This window comes from Malaclemys terrapin, chromosome 14 (assembly GCF_027887155.1).
Source record: "Malaclemys terrapin pileata isolate rMalTer1 chromosome 14, rMalTer1.hap1, whole genome shotgun sequence".
NCBI classification, from domain to species: Eukaryota; Metazoa; Chordata; order Testudines; family Emydidae; genus Malaclemys; species Malaclemys terrapin.
In genome coordinates this window covers 13,281,703-13,303,422 of record NC_071518.1, presented here as the reverse complement: position 1 = coordinate 13,303,422, position 21,720 = coordinate 13,281,703, and the positions used below count along the sequence as shown (strand labels likewise).

The following is a 21,720-nucleotide window of genomic DNA, read 5'->3' as shown; positions in this document are numbered from 1 at the left end:
TGCAGTGACTACAAACAGAGAATTGATTAATTGCACCTCTGATTCATACAAGAATTCATACACATTTACGCTGATAATAAAAATCCCCCAGCTAAGATAAAAAAATTATCAGTGTAATTCAATATTATGAAATGTAAGATCTCAATATCAAAACCTGATATACTTTACTGTTAAGGATTCTCTTGCCTTCCCTTTGTTTTGATGTGTTATATCGATGGGAAATAATTGCTGAGACCATTGCTGAGACCACTGATAAGAGATGCAATTATGGACAATGGGTTATAATAATTGACAAAAATAAATGTTACACAGACACATACTGCATCATTAATAAAATGCATTTTTCAACAGGCACAATGGACATTTTATAGGACAGAAAAGATGTAGAATGAAAAGTTGGCACATTTAGAAATAAAATAGAAAAGCTAAGAGTATTGTGTGGTTTGTTATTTTTTCTTTGTCTCCAAGCTATGGACAGTTTATTTAAAACTAGATTGTAAAAGAAAATGTTATATTTTGGTAGAACATTCACATTAAATATTGCCTAGGTTTAGACAATAAAGCAGCCCCCTAAACATACAGTGAATTTATGTCTGCTGAAGACCACGCTATTATTTACCAAAGTTTGCAACATACAATTCCTTAAAATAAAAAATCCTCTGTGCTTTGACTGCAAATGATATTTAACTAATTGATGCAACAAAGACAATGCTATTGGCATGAACTAAAGAGATCTCATTCCACCCATTATATCAAGGGATTAAGGCCAGATAGTGCCATCCTTATGTTACCCCTCTTGACCTGAGCAGTTGACCGATATTCAGGGTCTTGCAGGTTGTTTCCATCATGGGAATAAATTGATGATGGGAGATAGGTATTTCTTTGGTGCCGTCCTGTTTATTTACAAAAAATGTACACACAGTCCTGTTTCTGTGAACACAGTGGAATCAAACAGTAGGAAACAGTTTCTTTGCTCACAGTTTCAAGTCTCTTTTTCCAGACAGCACTCTACCCAAAAGCTCTCTCTGTGTCATGCTACAAGAGCTTCTCTGGCTGACCTTGCCTTTCTGCTACCTTCTCTGGCTGCTTGTATGGTATTTCTGTCTGCGTCCAATCACACACAAACCCCTCCACTAAAAAAATACCCAACCCTCTGCATTTTCATTCAGCCCCCAGTGAAACTCCTCCACCCACCTAGCTCAGATTCTGACTGGCCTGGTGTATGAAATATAAAATAATTAAATTAATTTGGCCTTCCATGTGTTTTGGGTGGTGGCATCTATTGTTTCAGCTATCTTACTCCAAAAGAAACGTAACTGCTTCTTACAGTTATACTGAATTAAATGCCCACCAACTGCAGTGAGGTCTCACCCAAGCCCCAGGATAACATTTATGATGAATAGCACCTTGCCCCTTGAATGATCAAATGGATTTAAACGGGATTGGTTGCAGAGTATACACACTATGAATAACAGTAGCAGAAAATGGCCCTAAATAAATACAGCATAGAGATGGTTGACTACCAACTGTCAGGATTTATCCACAGATAATATATTACATTTTTAGTACTTTCCTGAAAGTACCCTTTTTAAGCGCCACTGTTACAAGGAATGACGGTGGAAAATATATCATTGACTTGACTTGTAGATTAAGGTGGTGATCAAAGATTCAGCCTGTTCTGTTCAGGTTCTTATATCATACCCACCAATATGTTATCGAAGTGCCTATGTCCATTAGATACTTGAAGTCATCTGAATTTTCATAGAGGATATCTGTAGCATATATATAAATGCTAATTTATGGGCAGAATTCTGAGCACCTTCAAATTTCTATGCTAGTTCTTGTGCTAGTTCTTGTACAGTTCCAAACCTTCACATCTCTGTGTCTTTAGGGCTTGATCCAAAGCCCACTGAAGTCAATGGAAATATATCCTTTGACTTTAATGGTCTTTGGATCAGGCTCTTGATGATTTGCATAGGCACTCCACAGGACCAGTCTGAAACCAGTGTAAACTGGCTCTGAGCAGTACAGGCCAGTTAACATAGGACATATAATAAATGGTCAGAATAAATACTCTTATCACTTCCTAGAGTAAACCTCAGTAATGTCTCATGCAATCTAATATTGTTACAAAAGTGATTATGAATCAACGTGTAACAGAGAATAGAGCATTTCATATAATTCAAGAATATCTATTTAGCTTTACATTATGTTAAGCCTTAGAACACATAGATTTAGGTAATTGATTGGCGAAAACATTTGTTCTACCATAAGCCAAACATTATGATGCTGTAAAATGGCCATACTGTAAGATATCCCTTAATCTGTTTTGAGGTGCAAACAATATAGGACTGGACCAGCGGTTCTCAAACTTCATTGTATCATGACCCCTTTCTGACAACAAAAATTACTACACAACCCCAGGAGGGGGGACTGAAGACCGAACCTGCTCAAGCCCTACTGCCCAAACCCCGCCACCCCGGCGGGGGGCTGAAGCTGAAGCCCAAGGCTCTTTTGCCCTGGGCAGGGGGGCTTGGGCTTCAGACTTGCTGGGGCCCAGGGCCAACGCCACACTTGGATAACTAGCATAGAAAAGGAAGTATTCAAATTATAACCAAGGGAGCAGAATGGAGAGAGCGGAGCTTCCTGACCTCTAAAATGGTTACATGCCTCCCAGTGCTGATATTCAGGATGAGCAGATTTCCTCCCCTGTGGCATGTCACTTTGTCATCCCTTAGTAATGTTCCCTTTCCTGGTCTCTCGGGTACATAGAGAAAGATACACCTGCCTGAATATCATTAAATTGACTTGTAAAAATATGGCTACATTTAAAATGTCTGTACAAAATACCCCTTAAGGGAAATGCATGATGGATAAAAAGGAGCAAGCTGTGCATGCAATACAATGATATTCCAGGCATGTAAGCAAAGCCTCATTGTGACCTGATAATCATATTGATTCAGATCCTCCAAGGTATTTAGGCATCTAATTCCTATTGAAGTCAAAGGGAGTTAGATGCCCAAATACCTCTGAAGATCTTGACCATTGTCATGTGCTTCTATCATGTATATTCATTAATGTTTGTATTTGCATCAATTACAATTGATTAATTCATAATCAGTTGCAATTACAGCTACCTTAATTCACCACTTCTAACATACTTTGAGATCAGAATTTCTAAAGGGAGCATTTTCAAATAGGTCCTCAGCAAACATTAGTAAATATTTTATTTGAAACGTATCCTCTGAAGCGTTATTGAGGTGGATTTGAAGACTAAAATCCAACTATTGTAGTGTGAAAAAAAGGGAGTTTGGTCCTGCTTTCAGAGCTTTTCTAAACACAGCCTAACTACCAATGCTCTTTTCATTTCCTGAAAAGAATAACTCTGGAGTAGGACTATCAGTGTCTTATATTGTCACTCATTGCTGTAGTACATGAGTGCCAATATCTTCTTATACCAACACATTACTAATTATAATTTGATGATTAGCATCTTTTAAAGCTGTTTTGCATCCTTTAAATACTGTGTGCTAAATATACAATCAGAGACACATAAATGTGCATTTGAGAAGTTAAGGAATATGAATGTACCTTGAATGCATAAGCCAGAGTCCTGACAAACTTTGTAGCACAATATGACCACTGTCCTACCTCCATCACTGGTATGAATTGAGACATTTTGCAGTTAACTGAACAAAATTGGTAGCTTTTGGTATTAAAACATGGATGTTTTTCTATTTACAGTACATTGGGGAAATCTACAATGATCAGTGGGTCATATGCTCATCTGTATGAGGTCAAATAACAGAGGGGTAGCCGTGTTAGTCTGAATCTGTAAAAAGCAACAGAGGGTCCTTGTGTCTGATGAAGCGGGCATTCACCCATGAAAGCTTATGCTCCAATACTTCTGTTAGTCTTAAAGGTGCCACAGGACCCTCTCTTGCTGTATGAGGTGTTGCTTTAGGCTCTGAAAGCACTTAAACATGTGCATCACTTTAAGTATGTGAGTACTTCTCATGTTGGATACATTCAGTAAGAGCCTGAGTCTCATTGAATGTCAATGGGAGTTAGGCTCCTAAGGCCCAGATCCTCAAAAGTATTTCGGCTCCTAACTTCCATTGAGGAAACCCCTTTGAGGAGCTGGGCCTAAGTGCCTAAGTTGCTTTTGGAAATGGTTGCTAAATCACTTAAGCATTTTTGAAAATTTTCCACTAGTGCCTGGTGGGCTTTAATATAAACCATGCAAAACTCACCGATCCACTAACAGTGGTTTGTTTTGTCTGAGGTTTTTTCCTTAGATGAGTTTCTTTATTTATATATTTATGCACAGGTGGGTGTAAGATGGTGAAATGGGGTTTACACAGCTTGGAGATTCCCCACCAGAATGAAGAGCAGCTGTAAATGAAACACCACAAAAGCATAAGGTACTAAGTGGTGGGCAGTATTCACTTCAAAGGGCTGTCCTTGGGTAGCTTGGTTCATTTTATCTAGGTCTGTATTTGACCTCTATTTTCGTTCAGGTATTTAGGCAGGCAAACCTCTTTCCCAAGGAAAGGGAGCACAGTGTGTTATACCCATCAGGATGACAACAAGGGTTAGGACAGGGGTCGGCAACCTTTCAGAAGTGATGTGCCGAGTCTTCATTTATTCACTCTAATTTAAGGTTTTGCATGTCAGTAGTAGATTTTAAAGTTTTTAGAAGGTCTCTTTCTATAAGTCTATAATATATAATTAAACTATTGTTGTATGTAAAGTAAATAAGGTTTTTAAAATGTTTAAGAAGCTTCATTTAAAATTAAATTAAAATGCAGAGCCCCCCGGACTGGTGGCCAGGACCCGGGCAGCGTGAGTGCCACTGAAAATCAGCTCGCGTGCACCTTTGGCACACATGCCATAGGTTGCCTACCCCTGGGTTAGGATAATCTCTCCCCCTTCTCCCGCCAGCTCTCATTGCAGTATGATCTGAGGGGAGGAATCCTATGGGAATACTGCCCCCTGCCCCTCTCTTAGCGCTCTCCGGGCAGGTCAGTAGGGATAGCTGACTCATACCTACCCAAACCCAGCCCTACATACATAACCCACTGTCAGGCCGGCTGAGAAATGCGCAGTAAGCCCACATAGACCTGGGCTGAGGTCACCTACTAATGGGTGGAGAATCTCCAGACAATAACCCCCCCCCCCCCCCAGCCCAGGGCTTCCCCACCAACCCCTTCTGCCCATGTCAAATTATGCAGCCCGGGAGCTGTCTAGATACCCGGGGACCTGGCACCAGATCAACTCGTCGTCATAGATTAACTGGGATAGGCACTCACGGGGGCTACCTGCGGGGCTGGTGATTCGTGCTGCGCAGCTACTCTGTGCATTGCGGTAGGGCTGGAAGGACCAGAGCCCCATTCAACCAGCTGCAGCCATTGCACATCCCAGCATCACCCCCATTCAACAGGCGGACAAGGCTGAGCGCAGCCCCCTCCTCCGCCGCAGCTTTGCAGCCCACCAGCCCAGCGCCATGGCCAAGGAAGGCGCGGAGAAAGCGGACGAGACGGAGCAGATGATCGAGAAGGAGGGAGGCAAGGAAGCTGCCGAGGGCAGCGGCGGCGGCAGCAGCCTGCGGGCAGGGGACACCAAGGAGATGCGAGCCGTGCTGCTGTCTGGCTTCGGGGGGCTCAACAAGCTCCGGGTGTCCAAGAAAGTCATGCCGGAGCCTCAGGAAGGGGAGCTCAAAATCCGAGTCAAAGCCTGGTCCAGTATCGCCTCTCTCTGCCTCCCCCCATCCCCCCCCGCCCTCCACCCCCCCACATCCCCTCCATAGGCAGCATCTTGTGATCGTGATTGTTGCATTTGTGTCTGGGGCGGGCGTGGGGCCGTGTCCGGTTCAGGAAGACCGGAGAGGGAGAAGGCTCTGTCCTTGTACTGCATGGGGCAGGGAAAGGGCATGGGGTCAAAGAGAGGGAAATAACCACCCCGCCCTCTTGCCCGGGAACAGGGTTCAATGGGCATTTCCATATGTTCTTTACAGCCACTTTTATTCTAAACCCCTCTCCCTCCTCTTGGCTCTGACAGTCTCAGGGAGCCTCTAGCAGCAGAGTATGGTGTAACTTGACATGCATGTCTGGGGATGTTTCTGGGGATTGATTTCTGCACTGTGAAGCACTGGTTTCCCTGCCCCTTTGAGTTCCTGTTAGAGGAGACAGGCAGCAAATGGGAATCCACCTCGGTGCTTGCTATTAAACTGGTTACCCCTCCCCCAGGCCTGTGACTTTGCAGTGTTTAGTGTAGCAGATTTTTGTGCTGACCCTGTATCTGTAAAGCTTAGCTTCAGGTGTTACTATTTTGCAGGCTGTCCTAAATTTCCCTGTGTCAGAAATTGCAAATTGGAGCTCTCTGTGGGTGTTTGATTTGGTTTCTCTCCCCATCTGAAGTCAAAAGGCAGTTAATTATTTCATTAACTTCCCTCATTCACCATTTTCTCTCAACCCCACTTCTGAGCTGCTTTGGCAGTTTCTGTCTCCCATCGCAGGTCATCTTTCCCATATCTCTCTCTAACTTCAGTAGCTTACATTTTATTTTCATTTGACAGCTCCGGAGAGCAAATCTATACTGAGAACAGTTCGTACCAAAATATATTTTCTCTAGATAAGCCACGGATAAAGGCAAAGTCATGGGTGTTTGTGCTGCAAGCGGTTGTTCTTTCACTTCTAATGCCAAAAAAAGAGAATAATATTGCTTTTAATATCTGAGTTTTTCAGAGGTGATTGGACGAATTGGGACTATTCGGCCAGCTACGTTGGGGTTTGTTTTTTATCTGAGAAATGTTGGTGTACCTCTGATTGGTTGCTATACTGCTGAGTAGCATGACCTTTCCTTTTGATACTTGCCATTATTTTTCCTCACTAGACACTACCATTGCCTTTTTTTTTTTTTTTTTTCTTCAAGCTTCTCTTTGAGCACTGGCAGCAGATCAAAACAACCGCCCTCCCCCCCCCTCCGCCCTAAAGTTCTTGTGAGGAATTGGTGGGTGGTTAGTGACCAGTCAGGATCTAGAAATGTTTGGTCCAAGCCTTCCTGTTAAAAACAGTTTTTCAGACAATCTAAGCTGGATTTTTTTGTTCTTAAGTCTCATATTTATAACTAAGAGAGGCCAAAACCTAGAATCTGTCTGTGCACAGAACTTCCTTGAAGTCATGGATTTTTTAGGCCAGAAGGACCATTATGATCATCTAGTCTGATTTCCTGCATAACAAAGGCCAAAGAATTTTTCTCAGATGTCATAGGGAGTTAGGTCCTCTGTGCACACAATCTGAGGAGTAGAGCACTGTGATCACAAAGTGGTAATCTGCTGCTATGTAAATGCTTTGGCATTTGTGGAAAATAAATGTGAAGGCTGAGCTGTTTATTTTAGAAACAATCGACACTGAAAGGGACACTGGTTTATGGCAATGACTTTGTTTTATCAGTGTATCCAAAGGGTATCACTGAACCTGCTGTGTTCTGATAGGTTTGCAAAACAGACACATTGACTGTAGCTCTCAGTCAGTCAGACACTGGTTTTTCCATATTGTATTTTTGTGAATCAGCTGGTCTATTCCTGATGAGAGTATATTTTCCTCCTCACTTGCATCAGTGAATTATGGTCAGCTCTCCAGCAACCTGAATGATTAATATAGATGCAGGACAGGATTTTGCCTCTTTTTTTTTTTTTAAAGTGTCTTGCAGATTATGGGCACTATGGGAAATAAATGAAAACCAGTCCATGCTGACTATATTGAATATAGTGAAACTTGCTTGGTGGTTTATGTCTGTAAAATCAGGGTTTGGTTAATATTGATCAGAGCTGTAATGTCTTTTCACTGGGTTTTTTTCCAATCGTTAAATATTTAAAAGTTAACATTTGTAATTTTGAATGTGGTGTGTATCTGTGTTCCTTTTAAAATGCCTAAATGATTGACAGGACTTACTTCCATGTATGCACGTGAATTTCCTCTTCATCAAGACTGCAGACCTCTATGTGTTACAAATAACAGTAGTTAGCTGTGTAGTGAATACTTAGCTGTAAAATAATACTTAGCTTTTCAATAGACTCGAAGTGTTTTGTTACTGTTAATAAACTGTTGGGGGTGTACACCCACTGTTTTTGTATCAGTGGAGCCACTCAAGTAAACTACTACTTTGTAGTTATGCTTGGATCACTTATTACGCTATATATTTTTGAAGCTGTAGCACAGTTGAAGGTGGAGGAACGTGCAGATTGGAGAATGGCTATGGTAGGCTACGTGGCCTATGTCTGTTCTCAGCTGGAAGTGGACAGAAGGGGTGAGATCAAGGGGCCAAAACTTGTTTTGAGCAACTAATGGGAAGGGATTAGGTCATTGACCCTTGTGTTTGCAGCTGGTAAAGAGAGAACAGGGAGTAGAAATGGTGCTGGTTGCATGGGTTTGGTTAGGAGATTGGTTGAGGAAATGATGAAAATGCCTGTTGTGGCCAGTGGAGCATGCTCTTTATAATATATAAGATGCAGAATGCATCTAGGATGAGCTTTTCTAGCATTGCCTACTCTGAGTAATACATTTAATTATGTCAATGCTGCCTCAAGCAAATGGGATTTTAAAGATGGGATTTGGGGGTAGAATCAAACCAACCATACAGCTTTTGCTAAATATTAGTTAGAAAACCTAATAAGAGGCACAAGTACCTGTACAGTCTGTACATACTCATTGCAGGAATCAAGACAGTTAAATGCTACCTTCCTGTTTCAGTGTACTATAAATAGGAGAAACTTGGGACCCACTGTAGTGTTGCTATTAATGCTAAGCCAGATGAATAACTTTTTTCTTTGAAGTCCTGAAATATCAATGATTTGCCTGAAAGTTTCTTTCCTTTGTGATGAGTCATACGTTAGCCTCATTCAGTGACTAAGAGATGGAGCAATAGTCAGTGCCCAAGCTGAATCACAGCGTTTGCATATTCCCTATAATTATTTCTTGATTGGTAATGATGGAGCAGCTCGGCACTGCTATATTTACTTGTTTATTTTGTCTGTGTCTAACAAAATGCCTGAGTTCATGCTGTTTTCAAGATCAGATAAACAGCTAGAACAAACCTACCCCAAATACAGCAGTGAGCGGAAGACAGGTAATGATCTCATATAATTGCCTCCCTTTATTTATTTTTCATCTTGATATGGTAGCTGTTGCTGCTGCTCCTCATGATGCATATGCGTAGATGGGGGGGCAGAGGTGACCCTTTTTGCCTTCTTGGCATTTGTGAAAGAACAGAGGTGTCTCCTAAATTAGAAGCACGTAAAACAAATCCCATGTGTAACAGAGTGGCACATAGTGTCAAATGTACTCTTAAAGATAGTCTTATTCATATTTCATGCCTTTCTCTAAATAAAAGGAAAGTATGAGCTCTCCTCTTAAAAAAAGAAATTGAGAGATTTCATGTTTTCAGGAGTCATTTTAGATCAGTGGTGGGCAACCTGCGCATCAGGGTAATCTTCTGGCGCGCCACGAGACAGTGTTTACATTGATCGTCCGCAGGCATGGCGGCCTGCAGCTGCCAGTGGCTGCGGTTCACCGTTCCCGGCCAATGGGAGCTGTGGGAAGTGGCAGCCAGCACGTCCGTGCAGCCCACGCCGCTTCCCACAGCTCCCATTAGCTGGGAACAGTGAACCGCAGTCACTGGGAGCTGCGGGCAGCAGTGCCTGCAGACCGTCAATGTATACACTGTCTCGCGGCCTGCCAGCGGATTACCCTGACGGGCCGCAGGTTGCTCACCACTGTTTTAGATAATTCAGGCAAAGGGAGGAGGAATACTTTTAGGAATATGGGTCCAGGTCCTCAAAGATATTTAGGCTATTAATGTCTATTGATTTCAGCGTAAGTTAGGAACCTACATATCTTTGAGGATCTGGGCCACAGGGCCTGACTGTCTCCTTATTTGCTCTGATATAAACCCAGTGACTTCAATGGGTTACTCCTGACTTACACCAGAGTAAGCAAAAAAATCAGATCCATTACATAGTACCAGCCCAACTTGGGACATAGAGGGCACTCTGCAGCATTGGCATTGTGTTTAGATAGGGGCCAGGGACTGAGCGATTCAGAGTCCTGGAGTGGGCAGAACTGCACTGGATGGGGAAGAGTAAAGAAAACATATTTTATCTCCACCCCTAGACCTGCAGAGATTGTCAGGGAAAAGTAATACAGCCACTCTCCATGTTAGGGAGCCGAGAAATGCCACGCTCCTACTGAGTAGTAGACGAAGGTGGAGCCTCAAAGCAGTTGCAGTGGCACTTGGTTAAGAATTCAGATACACCGCTGACTTTGTATTGGGCAAACCCCTGCCCGATGACAGAACAATCAAGGGGGGGGCAATTTAGCCCATAAAGTTCAACTTATTTGACATGCTTATTAATATCGCTGCTATTTCACAGGCTAGTCCCGGCAGAACCGCTGCCTGAATACTCTGTTCCTGGGGAGTAGGTACTTGTCATTCTATGCCTTCTTCCTCAGACTCCAATTGCATCCAAACTTTGACTTAAAATGAAAACTACAGTTAGAACAGAACCGAACTCTACCCACTTTCCTACTGCATTATCTACAGTCCACCCTCTATTAACTCCTGCATATTTCTTAAGCCAAAGTCAGAAGTCTTGTCCTTCCGTCAGGACCCCAAAGCTAGCTATTCTGTAAAGCAATCACTTATTTATCAATAGTTCGTCTTCAAACCATGTCCCCAGTGTGTCATTCAGGTAGTTCACTGGGGAACATAATGAATTGTCCCTGCAGACTTGAAGTGTCTTCAGTCTCCTGTAATATTCTCTACAGTCATGCTAATATTCCTTTTACCTGAGATTTTTAACCAAAGAGATTGCACCCTGTGGTCAGCTTCTAAATGTTAAACAGTTTTCTGCATTCCCCAACCTTTGAGGAAGTTTGGATCTGAACTTTGTAGCTCTAAAGCAACACCTCCTCTGAACCCCTATGCAAGACAACGTCTCCTTCCTACATGTATCATAAGCAGGGATTGTCATACAAGTAGTAATATAGAACAGTATTAGTATCCTATTGTTCACAGAGGGAAAGCAATTATATATTTGAGTGATTATTCTTAGTATGCCCTTTAGCCACTGTCCAAATTTCAGCAAAAGCATCCACGTCTAATAAAATGGAGGCCACAGCTTTCAAATATCAGAAGTTTGTACAGAAAAGACTGAGGAGACTATTCTCTTGTGCCAGACAATGAAGCCAACCTGTCCCTTTCAAATTAGAGCAGACACAAAGAATTTTGACAAGGGATTCCATGAGGCCTAATGTTGCACAGATAATTAATAGACTAGCAATTTACCTCTGGATTCTTGCGTTCAAATTTATCTTAAGCTTATTTAAAGATTAAAAATGAGTTTGCTGGTCTCATCATCGAGCCCTGTTCTGCCCTGAGTTACCTCATTGATGTTGATGAGGATTGTACACGTGGCCTTATGAAATGGAAATGGAAATAGAAAATGGAGTTTCAAATCAGGCCAGGAATAAGTCAGAGAAATGAAACTTTGCCCAGATGCCACTATTTGGACATATATTATACTGCCCTTTTTGATAAATGGCATGTAGCCAAAGTACTTCTCCTGACACAGTATCAGGAACATTCAAAAATATATGTGAACAAGTCATATACAGGAGAATAAAATGTGATGAAGGGGAGAGAAGTTAGATAGTGTGTGACTAAAGTATTTAAATATCAGGGCCAAAATCAAACTTGATTTCTCAGCTATGAATTAAATTATAATTAATTAAATAAATTCAAAATTTTTCATTATATACCCCAATATCACAATTATTTTAGGGCTGTCAAACAATTAAAAATAATTGCAAATAATAGTGAGATTAAAAATAGATGTAATTAATCACTCGGTTAAACAATAATAGAATACCAATTTAAATATTTTTGGATGTTCTACATTTTCAAATATATTGATTTCATTTACAACACAGAATACAAAGTGGATAGTGCTCACTTTCTATTATTTTTTTATTACAAATATTTACCCTGTAGAAAAGATTTTTAAAAAAGACCTACAAGTTGAAGCATGAAGGGGCATATGAATGTTTAGCATATCTGGCACATAAATAGCTTGCAATGCCAGCTACAACAGTGCCATGCAAATGCCTGTTCTCACTTTCAGGAAGCATTGTAAATAAGAAGAGGGCAGCATTATCTCCCGTAAATGTAAACAAACTTGTTTATCTCAGCAATTGGCTGAACAAGAAGTAGGACTAAGTGGACTCGTAGGGTCTAAAGTTTTACATTGTTTTGTTTTTGAGTGCAGTTATTTAAAAAACTACAAATTCTGCATTTGTAAGGCGCACTTTCATGATAAAGAAATTGCACTACAGTACTTGTATGAGGTGAATTGAAAAATACTATTTATTTTGTTTCTTTACAGTGCAAATATTTGTAATAATAACATAAAGTGAGCACTGTACACTTTGTATTGTAACTGAAATAAATATTTTTGAAGATGTAGAAAAACATCCAAAAATACTGATAGTAAATTTCAGTTGGTATTCTATAATTGCAGTTTTCATGTATTGTTAAACTATAAATCACAAACATTTTAATCTAGTTAATTTGTTTTGCGTTAATTGCTTGAGTTAACTGTGATTAATTGACCTCCCTAATTTTTTTTAATTCTACACCTTCGTGTTCCTTCCCAATCCTGTTCTAGTAACAAGTTTATTTTAATAGGGATGAAATTTTGTATTAATGCTGCTGCTGTTTCCTGGGGATAAAGACAAAAGGCAAGGAATTGGTTTGCTAGAGTTATGTAGTCAGATTCATAATTGAAAACATTCCCATTCAAAAAATATGTCTGTCAAATAATTCCATCAGAATGAGTAGGTGCATAGGTGCTGGTGCAGTAAGGTGTGATGATATATACATAAAATCATGTTTTTCAAATAGCCACAGTCATAGCCACGTCTGTCTGGGTGCCCCCTGCCTGCTCTAATATCACAACCCCAATTCCTCTGCTTGTTCTTACATCACAACTCCATCCCCAGTTACCCAGTGAGAGTAGAATATAGGAAAGGTTAATTAAATAACTTTTGTAAAGCACTCGAATTGTGAAAAGATCTAGACAATGGTCTCCAATGAAGTTAACATTTGTGAGCAGTGTTGCCTACCATGTGTGTAAATATTGTTTTTAAATGGTGATCATTGTGTATGTCCTTCACTTTCTCTTAAATAGTCCCAAAAGCTCTTTATCATTCAGAATTTTCCTACCCTATACCTAACATTACAGAAGGTGAATTGCCTTGATAGTTTTCTGATCAGATGCAGCCTTTCTGCAATCATTTTTAAGTCTCGAACCTGCAATGTGCTGTGCCCCTGCTAATAATTCTCACTGTAGGCTTAGTGCAATCACTGTGTACAACTGTCTTTTTATCTTTCCTCTGGGTCTTCAGGGAGGACAGATGGCCCAGTGGTTTGGGTGCTGGCTTAGGGGATGGTAGGACCAACGTTCAGTTCCATGCTCTGCTGAGGGTTTCATATGTAACCTTGAGCAAGCTGATTAGCTTCATTTCCCCTTCTGTAGAAAGGATATAATAATGCTTCCCATGGGGTCCAGGAGAGAAGATGGGCACAGTTGGGATAAAAAAACTTGCCATTGAAATGTCATGAAAATGATATCCCTATGACTTTGTCAGTCATGAGACACACATGCCAATTCTGCAACTTCAGTTTTCAAAGTTGTATTTTCCAAAAGTGGCCCATAATCTTTCTCATGCACAAATCCAGAATGGGTTGAGGGCACTTTTAAAATTTTATCACAACTGCCATCAATGTTTACATTAGATGGAATTTCCACTGAAGTTCCTAATGACCTAGATCTCACCATGAATTGTCATGGTTTCATGTGTCACTTTGTCTTTATCCTGTTTTATGTTTATCAGAGTTGTCCATGTCTTTGTTAGTAACCCAGATGAAAGCCCTGATCTTGCAAACATGCATGAGTGACTTTGTGTGTGACCAGTCAATGGGTCTATCTGCGTGTGAGAGATGACTCGTGCATAACTTTGCAGAATACAGGGCCCCGGTATACATCTTTTCTGGCTGGCAGTAATTATGGGGCTATGCTCTGAAACAATAGATTAGGGCTGTAGTATATTCTAGCTAGTTATAAATGTAAGGAGTCTTCAGAATGTGTGCATGGTGTTTGATGTGTCTGGAATCTATACAATGAGGCACTGGATAAACAAAATACTTTCCCCCCTGGTATCTTTAAAAAAAAATACCTGTGCTTTTTTATTTTTTATTTTTTATTTTAATAAATATGGGATATAAAGACAAAGTAAGGAGGCCTCATGATTTTCACAAAATTGAGCATACAAGGAAAAGTCATCAGTGATTCTTCTGAGCAGCCGCCCACATGAGATTTCAAAGACCTAAATCAATCTTTTGCAAAGAGTGTTTTAAAATGATCAGGTGCAAGAGCGTCTATAATAGTTTATTGATGATAACATCCCATTTGATGTTTAATAAATTCTCACTAACGATGCTGTTCCTTGCCGAGATAACAGCAGATTCCTCCCTGGTGTTACACCAGCAATTTAAGTGCAGTTACACCAAGGTTGCATCTGGCCCAAAATATCTATAGCATATATCAGTGGATGATATACAAACTCCTAACAAATATTACTTCACTGTTTGCAATTTTTTGAAGTCCTTAAAGAATATCTCCAATCACTGCATTGTCCTTTCTCTGAAATAAACCACCATTTATCAGTGCATACTAGGGAACTTTTAGTGCCCATCAGCAGGATCCATATGGACAGTTAGGGTGCAGCATGTTGGAGTGCTATAGATTTACAGTCCAGCATGTTCCACAGTCAGTGTTCAGGTAGACATGTCCCTCAGCTCACACGTAGATTTACAACAGTAATGCTGAGACCTCACCGTACCAACCCTGCATGTGCTCTATGTACCTGGAATAGCCTAACCATCCTTATTTACAGAAGTAGTCTGCTTTTTACAGAGCTACATATTTTTAATAGTGAAAGATGGGTGTGTATTTCACAATAATTCAAAATGTCTTGTAAAGCGTCATGAGATATCTCAGGGGATTAGTAATGAGAAGGAGCCTTTCATCTTTAGATCATTGATCTGACTCTGATCCAGGTGGTAATGATCTCTGATCTGAAACAGTAGTTATGACTCCAGTGCAACCTCTAAGCATAGGAGCTCAGTGTAATCACAGATCTAGTAGCCCTACCTCCAAGACAGCCCATGCAGAGCTTACTTACAGCCAAGTTTTTCCATGAGAGAAGATGTGAATTCCCTCTGCACACCTGCCTACCCATGTGCAGAACAATGCAGCATTATGAATAATGGAAGCCTTCAGCATCTTTCATTGTCCCGGCTGAGTTTCTCTCCCTCCTACTCCCATGTTAGTGTTTTGATTTTGTTTTTTCTTGTGTTTACAGTGGTTTAAACTTCATTGATCTGATGGTGCGGCAGGGGAATATCGACAATCCTCCCAAGACACCACTTGTTCCTGGATTTGAGTGTTCTGGGATCATAGAAGCTCTGGGGGACAGTGTGGCAGGGTTTGAGGTAATATTTCCTTTATCTTGCAGTGTGATCAAGGAAACAGCATTCCACTAGGAGTGGAGAAGAAAGGATTTAAGGCCAGATTCTGCCACCCTTGCTCACTTTGAGTAGCATCTGAAAGCTTCTCTGACCCAGTGAGTCAGTGGTCAGCAAGCCAGGGTGGGATTCTACAGCACACTAGTTTGCTGCACATTGATTGGCCCTGTGGACCCTCCTACAATGCACTGAAATTTCTGCAGTGGGCTTTGCCATATTCCTGTTTGAAACATTAAAAGTAGCTTGAAATGGGACTATGTCAAAGCCCACCAGGGAATTTTTAGTGCCCTGGAGCAGGGGCCACATGGCCAGTTAGTGTGCAGCAAGCCAGGGTGCTGTAGATTTATACCCTGGCTTCCCACACACTAACTCACCGCATAGACAAGCCCTTATTCTGCAAGTAGCCCTATTGAAAATGCAGGGTAAGAAACTATCCAACTAACTAGGGAGTGAAGGGACAGAACTGGGCCATTAACTATCAGCAGACAGTTCCTACAGAAATAATTTTCTAGTCTAGTAAGCTAAGATAAAACCACACTGATCTGAACCTTGATTAGTGAAGAACTGTATTTAATCAGAATGAGATCGGTTTCTCCAGAGGGGAATTTAAATTCATGGAAAAAGTTCCCCAGCTTATCCAAAACCTTATGTATATATTCTGTTCAACACTGTCTTACTGTAATCTTCCTTAATGGGGAAAATTTCTATTACTTCTTTCTTTTTAGTGCATCAAGAGTCTTTTTACTTTTCATCGGTTTATCCCATTTCTAGAAATTCCTTTTTAAAAGATTTTAGACTGCTATATTGTGTTTAAAGACCTGCCCAGATTGGCACTTTGGGGCAAGTATTCTTTTAACACGCAGAAGTTGAAATAAGTTTTAATGTATCCTCCGGTTTCCGGTACTGAAAGCTCTATTGCAAAGCAAACTGACTTCAATGCTGGCCCAGCACCTTGAAGATGAAAAACCTTATATGAGTGCTAACTGTTGTTAATTATCATTGTTGCGTTTTAGATTTCCCCTTGGTCCAGCTAGCCAAAGTTAGTTGATATGATCAAAGTTAATATGATCACAGGCCTTCAAGATTCTTCTGATTCTGATATTGGCACCGAGTGTGACAAACGCTATAAATGAGACTGCATTTTCAAATGATAACTGAGTTGTAATTCCTGTTATGAAAAACAATTTGATATGCAGCGTGTCTTATTATCTCAGAGGTGAAATTCATTGATGTGCCCGGCGGCCCCATGTCGGACCTTCTGGGATATAATGGTGTTGTGGAGGCAGTGGGCAGAGCAGTCTTCACAATTTGGCCATTCCTTCGTTACCTACCCATTTAACCATCCTGCCCTGCTGCCTCCTATTCTGCCAATGATGGCAGCCTCCATTACTCACAGGTCTGTTTCTCCCACAGATAAGTTTGTGCTTCCTTCCTTACTGCCCCTTATGCATGAAAATGCCCTGCTGGAACTAATCCATACAGCCAGTACTGCCACCTCCTCCAAATTCCTCTTAAAGACTCACTTCTGCCATGATGCTTATGATTCGCTGCCAACTGGTAATGACTAGGCAGGAAGCCAGCAGACACGGCTGAGATCATTTATATTCCCTTTTTATTTATATGTTAAAAGAGTCAAAATAATTGGACTAGAAATCTGCTAATTTTACACATAGTCCGTCTGTGTAACCATATTTCCTATCACTGTTACCCTCCTCCCCCCTCCCCTATACACTCCCACTGTTGCTTAGTCCCAGTTGTTGGGTCTTGACTTAAATTAGATTGTAAACTCAGGGACTCTCTCTCTTATGCTGTGTTTGTACAATGCCTAAAATAACAGAGCCCTCATTCTGCTTTGAGACTCTAAGCACTCGGATAAGACTAATAATAATTTACTCACTCTTCATGCAAGGAAGGGTGAATTTCACCCTAGTTGTACAGTGTTAAATGACAACTAATTAAAATAACAGGGATCTCATACGATCTCATCCCATAGCTGGCACCAGGTATTTTAAAGCACCTGTATTATGTGTAAAATGTACAGCATCCCACTCTGTTTTCCATCATTTATGTTAAACATCTCTCTTAGCTGAAACCTTCTTTTTTAACTTCCCACAGTATTTTCTTGATTTACATGCAAATCCTGCTGAACGAATGCAACATGGAGATGTGACTCTCCTGAAGCAGGACTGCTGGGCATGTGTCAATTATTTTATCATTCTTACATTGACAAAACATGTTGCAGAAATAATGAAATAATCCGGCCTCCTTTTTTTTGATACTTATTGTATTTTTTTTCTCATTTAAGTAGATATTGCATAAGGAGAGCTTTATTAGGCAGCATTATTGTTCTTCCACAAGAGCTTTGTGAACAGTGCTCAGTTACATGACAGACCATGGTCCATTTGGTTTCTAATAGGGTCTCATTAGGAACGAGGCTAGTATTGCTTAGAACTATTTTTTCCTTCAAGGAATCACAGCTTTTCAACTACCTTTTTCCTATAAACAATAATTTCATTGTCTGAAACCTATGCTCTCAGATGTGCAGATCTAGCATTCTTTGTTTGTTTTTTTAAGAGTTAGACTCTGTATAAAGCTAAGGAGAAATAATCCAGTGTATAGAACTAGTATAATGAGATTCTGCTTTGGATTAGATTTTTGTCTGCGTTTTTTGGTCTAAACTTCTCTAATCCTTTTGAAATGGAAATCATACAGCTATAGGATATGAATGTTTGCTTGAATATAATTATGCCTGACTGATTATATTGGGTCTCCTTTAAAAATCGTGATCAAGAGCATGGATATGAACAGGGTGGATCATGCTCATTCTGATAGAACCATCCTCTAATTAAAACAAGGCTTTGTAATTTTTAGACATATTTTAAATAACGACAGCAATGGCTGAGTTATGTAGTAGAGAGACCTGAGACCATAAAGAAAGCTGAAACACACAAATATGAATACACTGATCAGGAAATGTACCATTCAGGTCAAAATCAGTATATGAAAATTAGAGAGAGCTGATGTTTGCACCACACGTCACAACCTGGCATCTTTGTGTGCAGGGTCAAAAAGGCCAAAGGTTAACGCCCAAATCTTGTACATCTCTCCCCATAAGTGGACTCCATTTCCATGCAATGCCAATGAAGTCACTGGAACTCCATGCTGTGGAGGATTAATATGAGCAGGATTCGGCCCGTGGTCATGCGTCTGCAACTGAATTGAGCCTTTCATCTCTGGCATAGCCAAACTGGAATTTAATAGATCTCTTCATTGCCTGAGAATATGACAAATCCAGGCTTCTAATGGCAACCCTCATTGATAGAGGTTTCTAAAAATGTTCTCCGCATTGAATAAAAACCATCATTTAGCACAGCAGTTGAAGGGCCTGTTCCTACTTCCCACTGAAATCAATAGCTAAATTCCTATTGACTTCACAGGAAACAGGATCGGGCCCTTCCCATTTAAGAAGCTCTTAATTCCAGTGGCGGTGCTCAGTTGCAAAGATCTGAAGTGACATGCTGGTTAAACACTATAAAATATAGTAAAAGCATCCTCAGTAACTGGCAGGAGGGACCTCCGTGCTCTACCCCTTCAATTCTGTAACTATTTTTTTTTTGTAATAGAATATATACTGTAAAGTGCTAAAATCTTGTGCCAATTAATCTTATGCAGAAACTGTATGTTTAAAACTTAGGCACCTTTTTAACAGTGGGAGGGAAACAGCAGAACTGTTGTTAATATGAAGGACCCTTTCAAAAGGAGGAGGAATTTCAGTGAAATTGGAATGACAGTTGTGTTCACCGACTTCATCCAACAAGATATAAGCCTTTCAGAACTGTCACCAGCACTTTAAATTTTAACTAACCTACAGTATCCCAAGGCCAAAGAGATGAAAGCATCTTGAGAGGCCAAAATGCTTTTGCACTGTAAACAGGTATTCTAAGGCAGCTGTCTCAGCATACCAGCTGCCTAATCATTGTCAAGTTTTCTTTTGTAAGCATGACAGCAAAGGAGAATTAAATGCATAGAGGCAAAACTTTGCTCACCTTAGTCACATGAGTCATCCCGTTGGTCCAATTTCTGCTCTCACTTACCCGGGTGTAGTCTTCTTGAAGTTTTCCTATACCCGTGCAAGTGAGGAGAATTTGCTTTACATTTTCAGACATTAATATTATTATTCTTGGTTATCTATGCGGAATTGCTGTCTGAATTCTCAGAATCTGAAACTGCAATGAAGGCCTCTAGATAAATGTATGAAATTGATGTGCCTGCACTTCAGCCCAATCCCCAAGAGGCACTTAATGTGGCTAATATAATCTCACTCCATCTTCAAATTTATTTTATCTCCATTTTGTATTTGATAGAAGGCGTTTTTCACTAGTGTGTGTATATATATTTTTCTATCATAATTGGGTCTTCAGTTGCAGGAAAAAAGAAGATTGCATTGCTCCTTTAATTCCTGCAGATGGGAGCTGATTGATTTAGAAGCTGGCATAAGAACCAAAGGACACAAGATTGATGTTTGAAGTCCTATTTTAAAGTTATAGGCTCAAATTCTGTTCTGTCACTGAAGTCTAAACCCATGGTAGCTATACTGACTTCAGGGGAGTCACTCTGGAAATACATTGATATAGTTCAGAGCAGAATGTAGCCTCAGTAGTTAAGATCCTTGTCACATATTGATTATCTTCAGCAGGCAAAGGCAGTTTAAATATCTACTTAGAATAATATAACTACAAAGTAAACAGATAATGCTAGCATTAAAGTAAAAGGCTAAATCATTGATTCTCAAACTTTCATATTGTGGTTTATTTCTTAAAATAGAAGGCCTCCCATTCTGATGTCCACACCTCGCCTTCAGCAAATGTATTGCCTGGAAAAGTAGCTTGTGAAAAATTCTTAAGATTAGGAAGGCCAGGTGAAAATAAACTCCCTTTTAGATGGGGTTGCTTAGTCATGTCCATTCACTTTGTGTTGGTGCTCTCCTAGCCCTGCTACCACATACAGGACTTGCTTTCATTAGTAGCAAAGCTCCCCTTGCAGCTTCGACACCCCACTGCTAAAATCTTTTGATGTCACTTTGTAGTTTGGTCCTCCTGTGTTAGCTACCTTTCCAGTGTTAGTATTGCCTGCAAATTTAATCCTGATTAAATTTTCACCAAAGAAACAAACCAGCAAAGAAAGACCTGAAGCAGAGTTGTGTTTTTGTTTTTAAATAAAAATTTTAATTGATCCAAAAAGCCCCTGGAAATCCTAAAGAGCCCAAGGCTGGGCTGCAACAAGCATTGGTGCTTCATAATCACTGTGGCAGAAGCAGTTCTGTGGACAACCTGTCATCCATGAAGGTTGGTGGGAGAACCTTTGGTCATGTCACTTATATTCTTATACAGTTATTCATGGATTCAATGTTTATAGCATTTTGTAAGCATTCAGATGTGCATGCTTACTATCTTAATAATCCCAATGTCATTCTTTCTGTTACTGCAGATTGGAGACAGAGTAATGGCTTTCGTAAACTACAACGCATGGGCTGAAGTAGTATGTACCCCAGTAGAATTTGTCTACAAGATTCCTGATGACATGAGTTTTTCTGAAGCTGCTGCCTTTCCTATGAACTTTGTAACTGCCTACATGATGCTCTTTGAAGTGGCCAACCTAAGAGAAGGCATGTCTGTGCTGGTTCACTCTGCAGGAGGTGGGGTGGTAAGTTAGTGCATTTAATTCTTCTTGTCATGTGACTAACTGAAATGGTCTGAAATGTGTTAATACTCAAGAGGGGTCTGAGTCTTGAAGTTTGGATTCTGATCTAAACTTCCCCATGTGTTGTAAGGGTTTTTATCTGTTTCCCATCTCTACCTAATATTAAACGTATCCAAGGACTGATTAGATAGGAGCTTTAAGCCAAACAAGAGGCTATCCCAATAAACAAACAAAAAATGAAGTAGGAAGGCAGAGTTCAAAGAGCAGATATTGATTAAGGGATAGAAATTTTGCCTGCGAATCTGTGTTTAGGGAGTAGGTGATATGCACAGAATGCTCTCTCTGTTTCTGCGCACAACCTGGAAACGGGGAGCT

The 21,720-nt window shown here is 40.5% G+C and overlaps 1 protein-coding gene across 1 annotated transcript in view; it reads left to right on the top strand.

The window, feature by feature from the left end:
• Window positions 1-5,370: 5,370 nt before the first annotated feature.
• VAT1L (vesicle amine transport 1 like) overlaps window positions 5,371-21,720 on the top strand; it is an 88,531-nt gene continuing 72,181 nt past the window's right edge. The window contains exons 1-3 of the mRNA XM_054049397.1: window positions 5,371-5,739; window positions 15,483-15,612; window positions 21,133-21,348. Coding sequence (XP_053905372.1) covers window positions 5,507-5,739; window positions 15,483-15,612; window positions 21,133-21,348 — 579 coding nt within the window. The 5' untranslated portion in view covers window positions 5,371-5,506. The remainder of the gene's footprint in view (window positions 5,740-15,482; window positions 15,613-21,132; window positions 21,349-21,720) is intronic.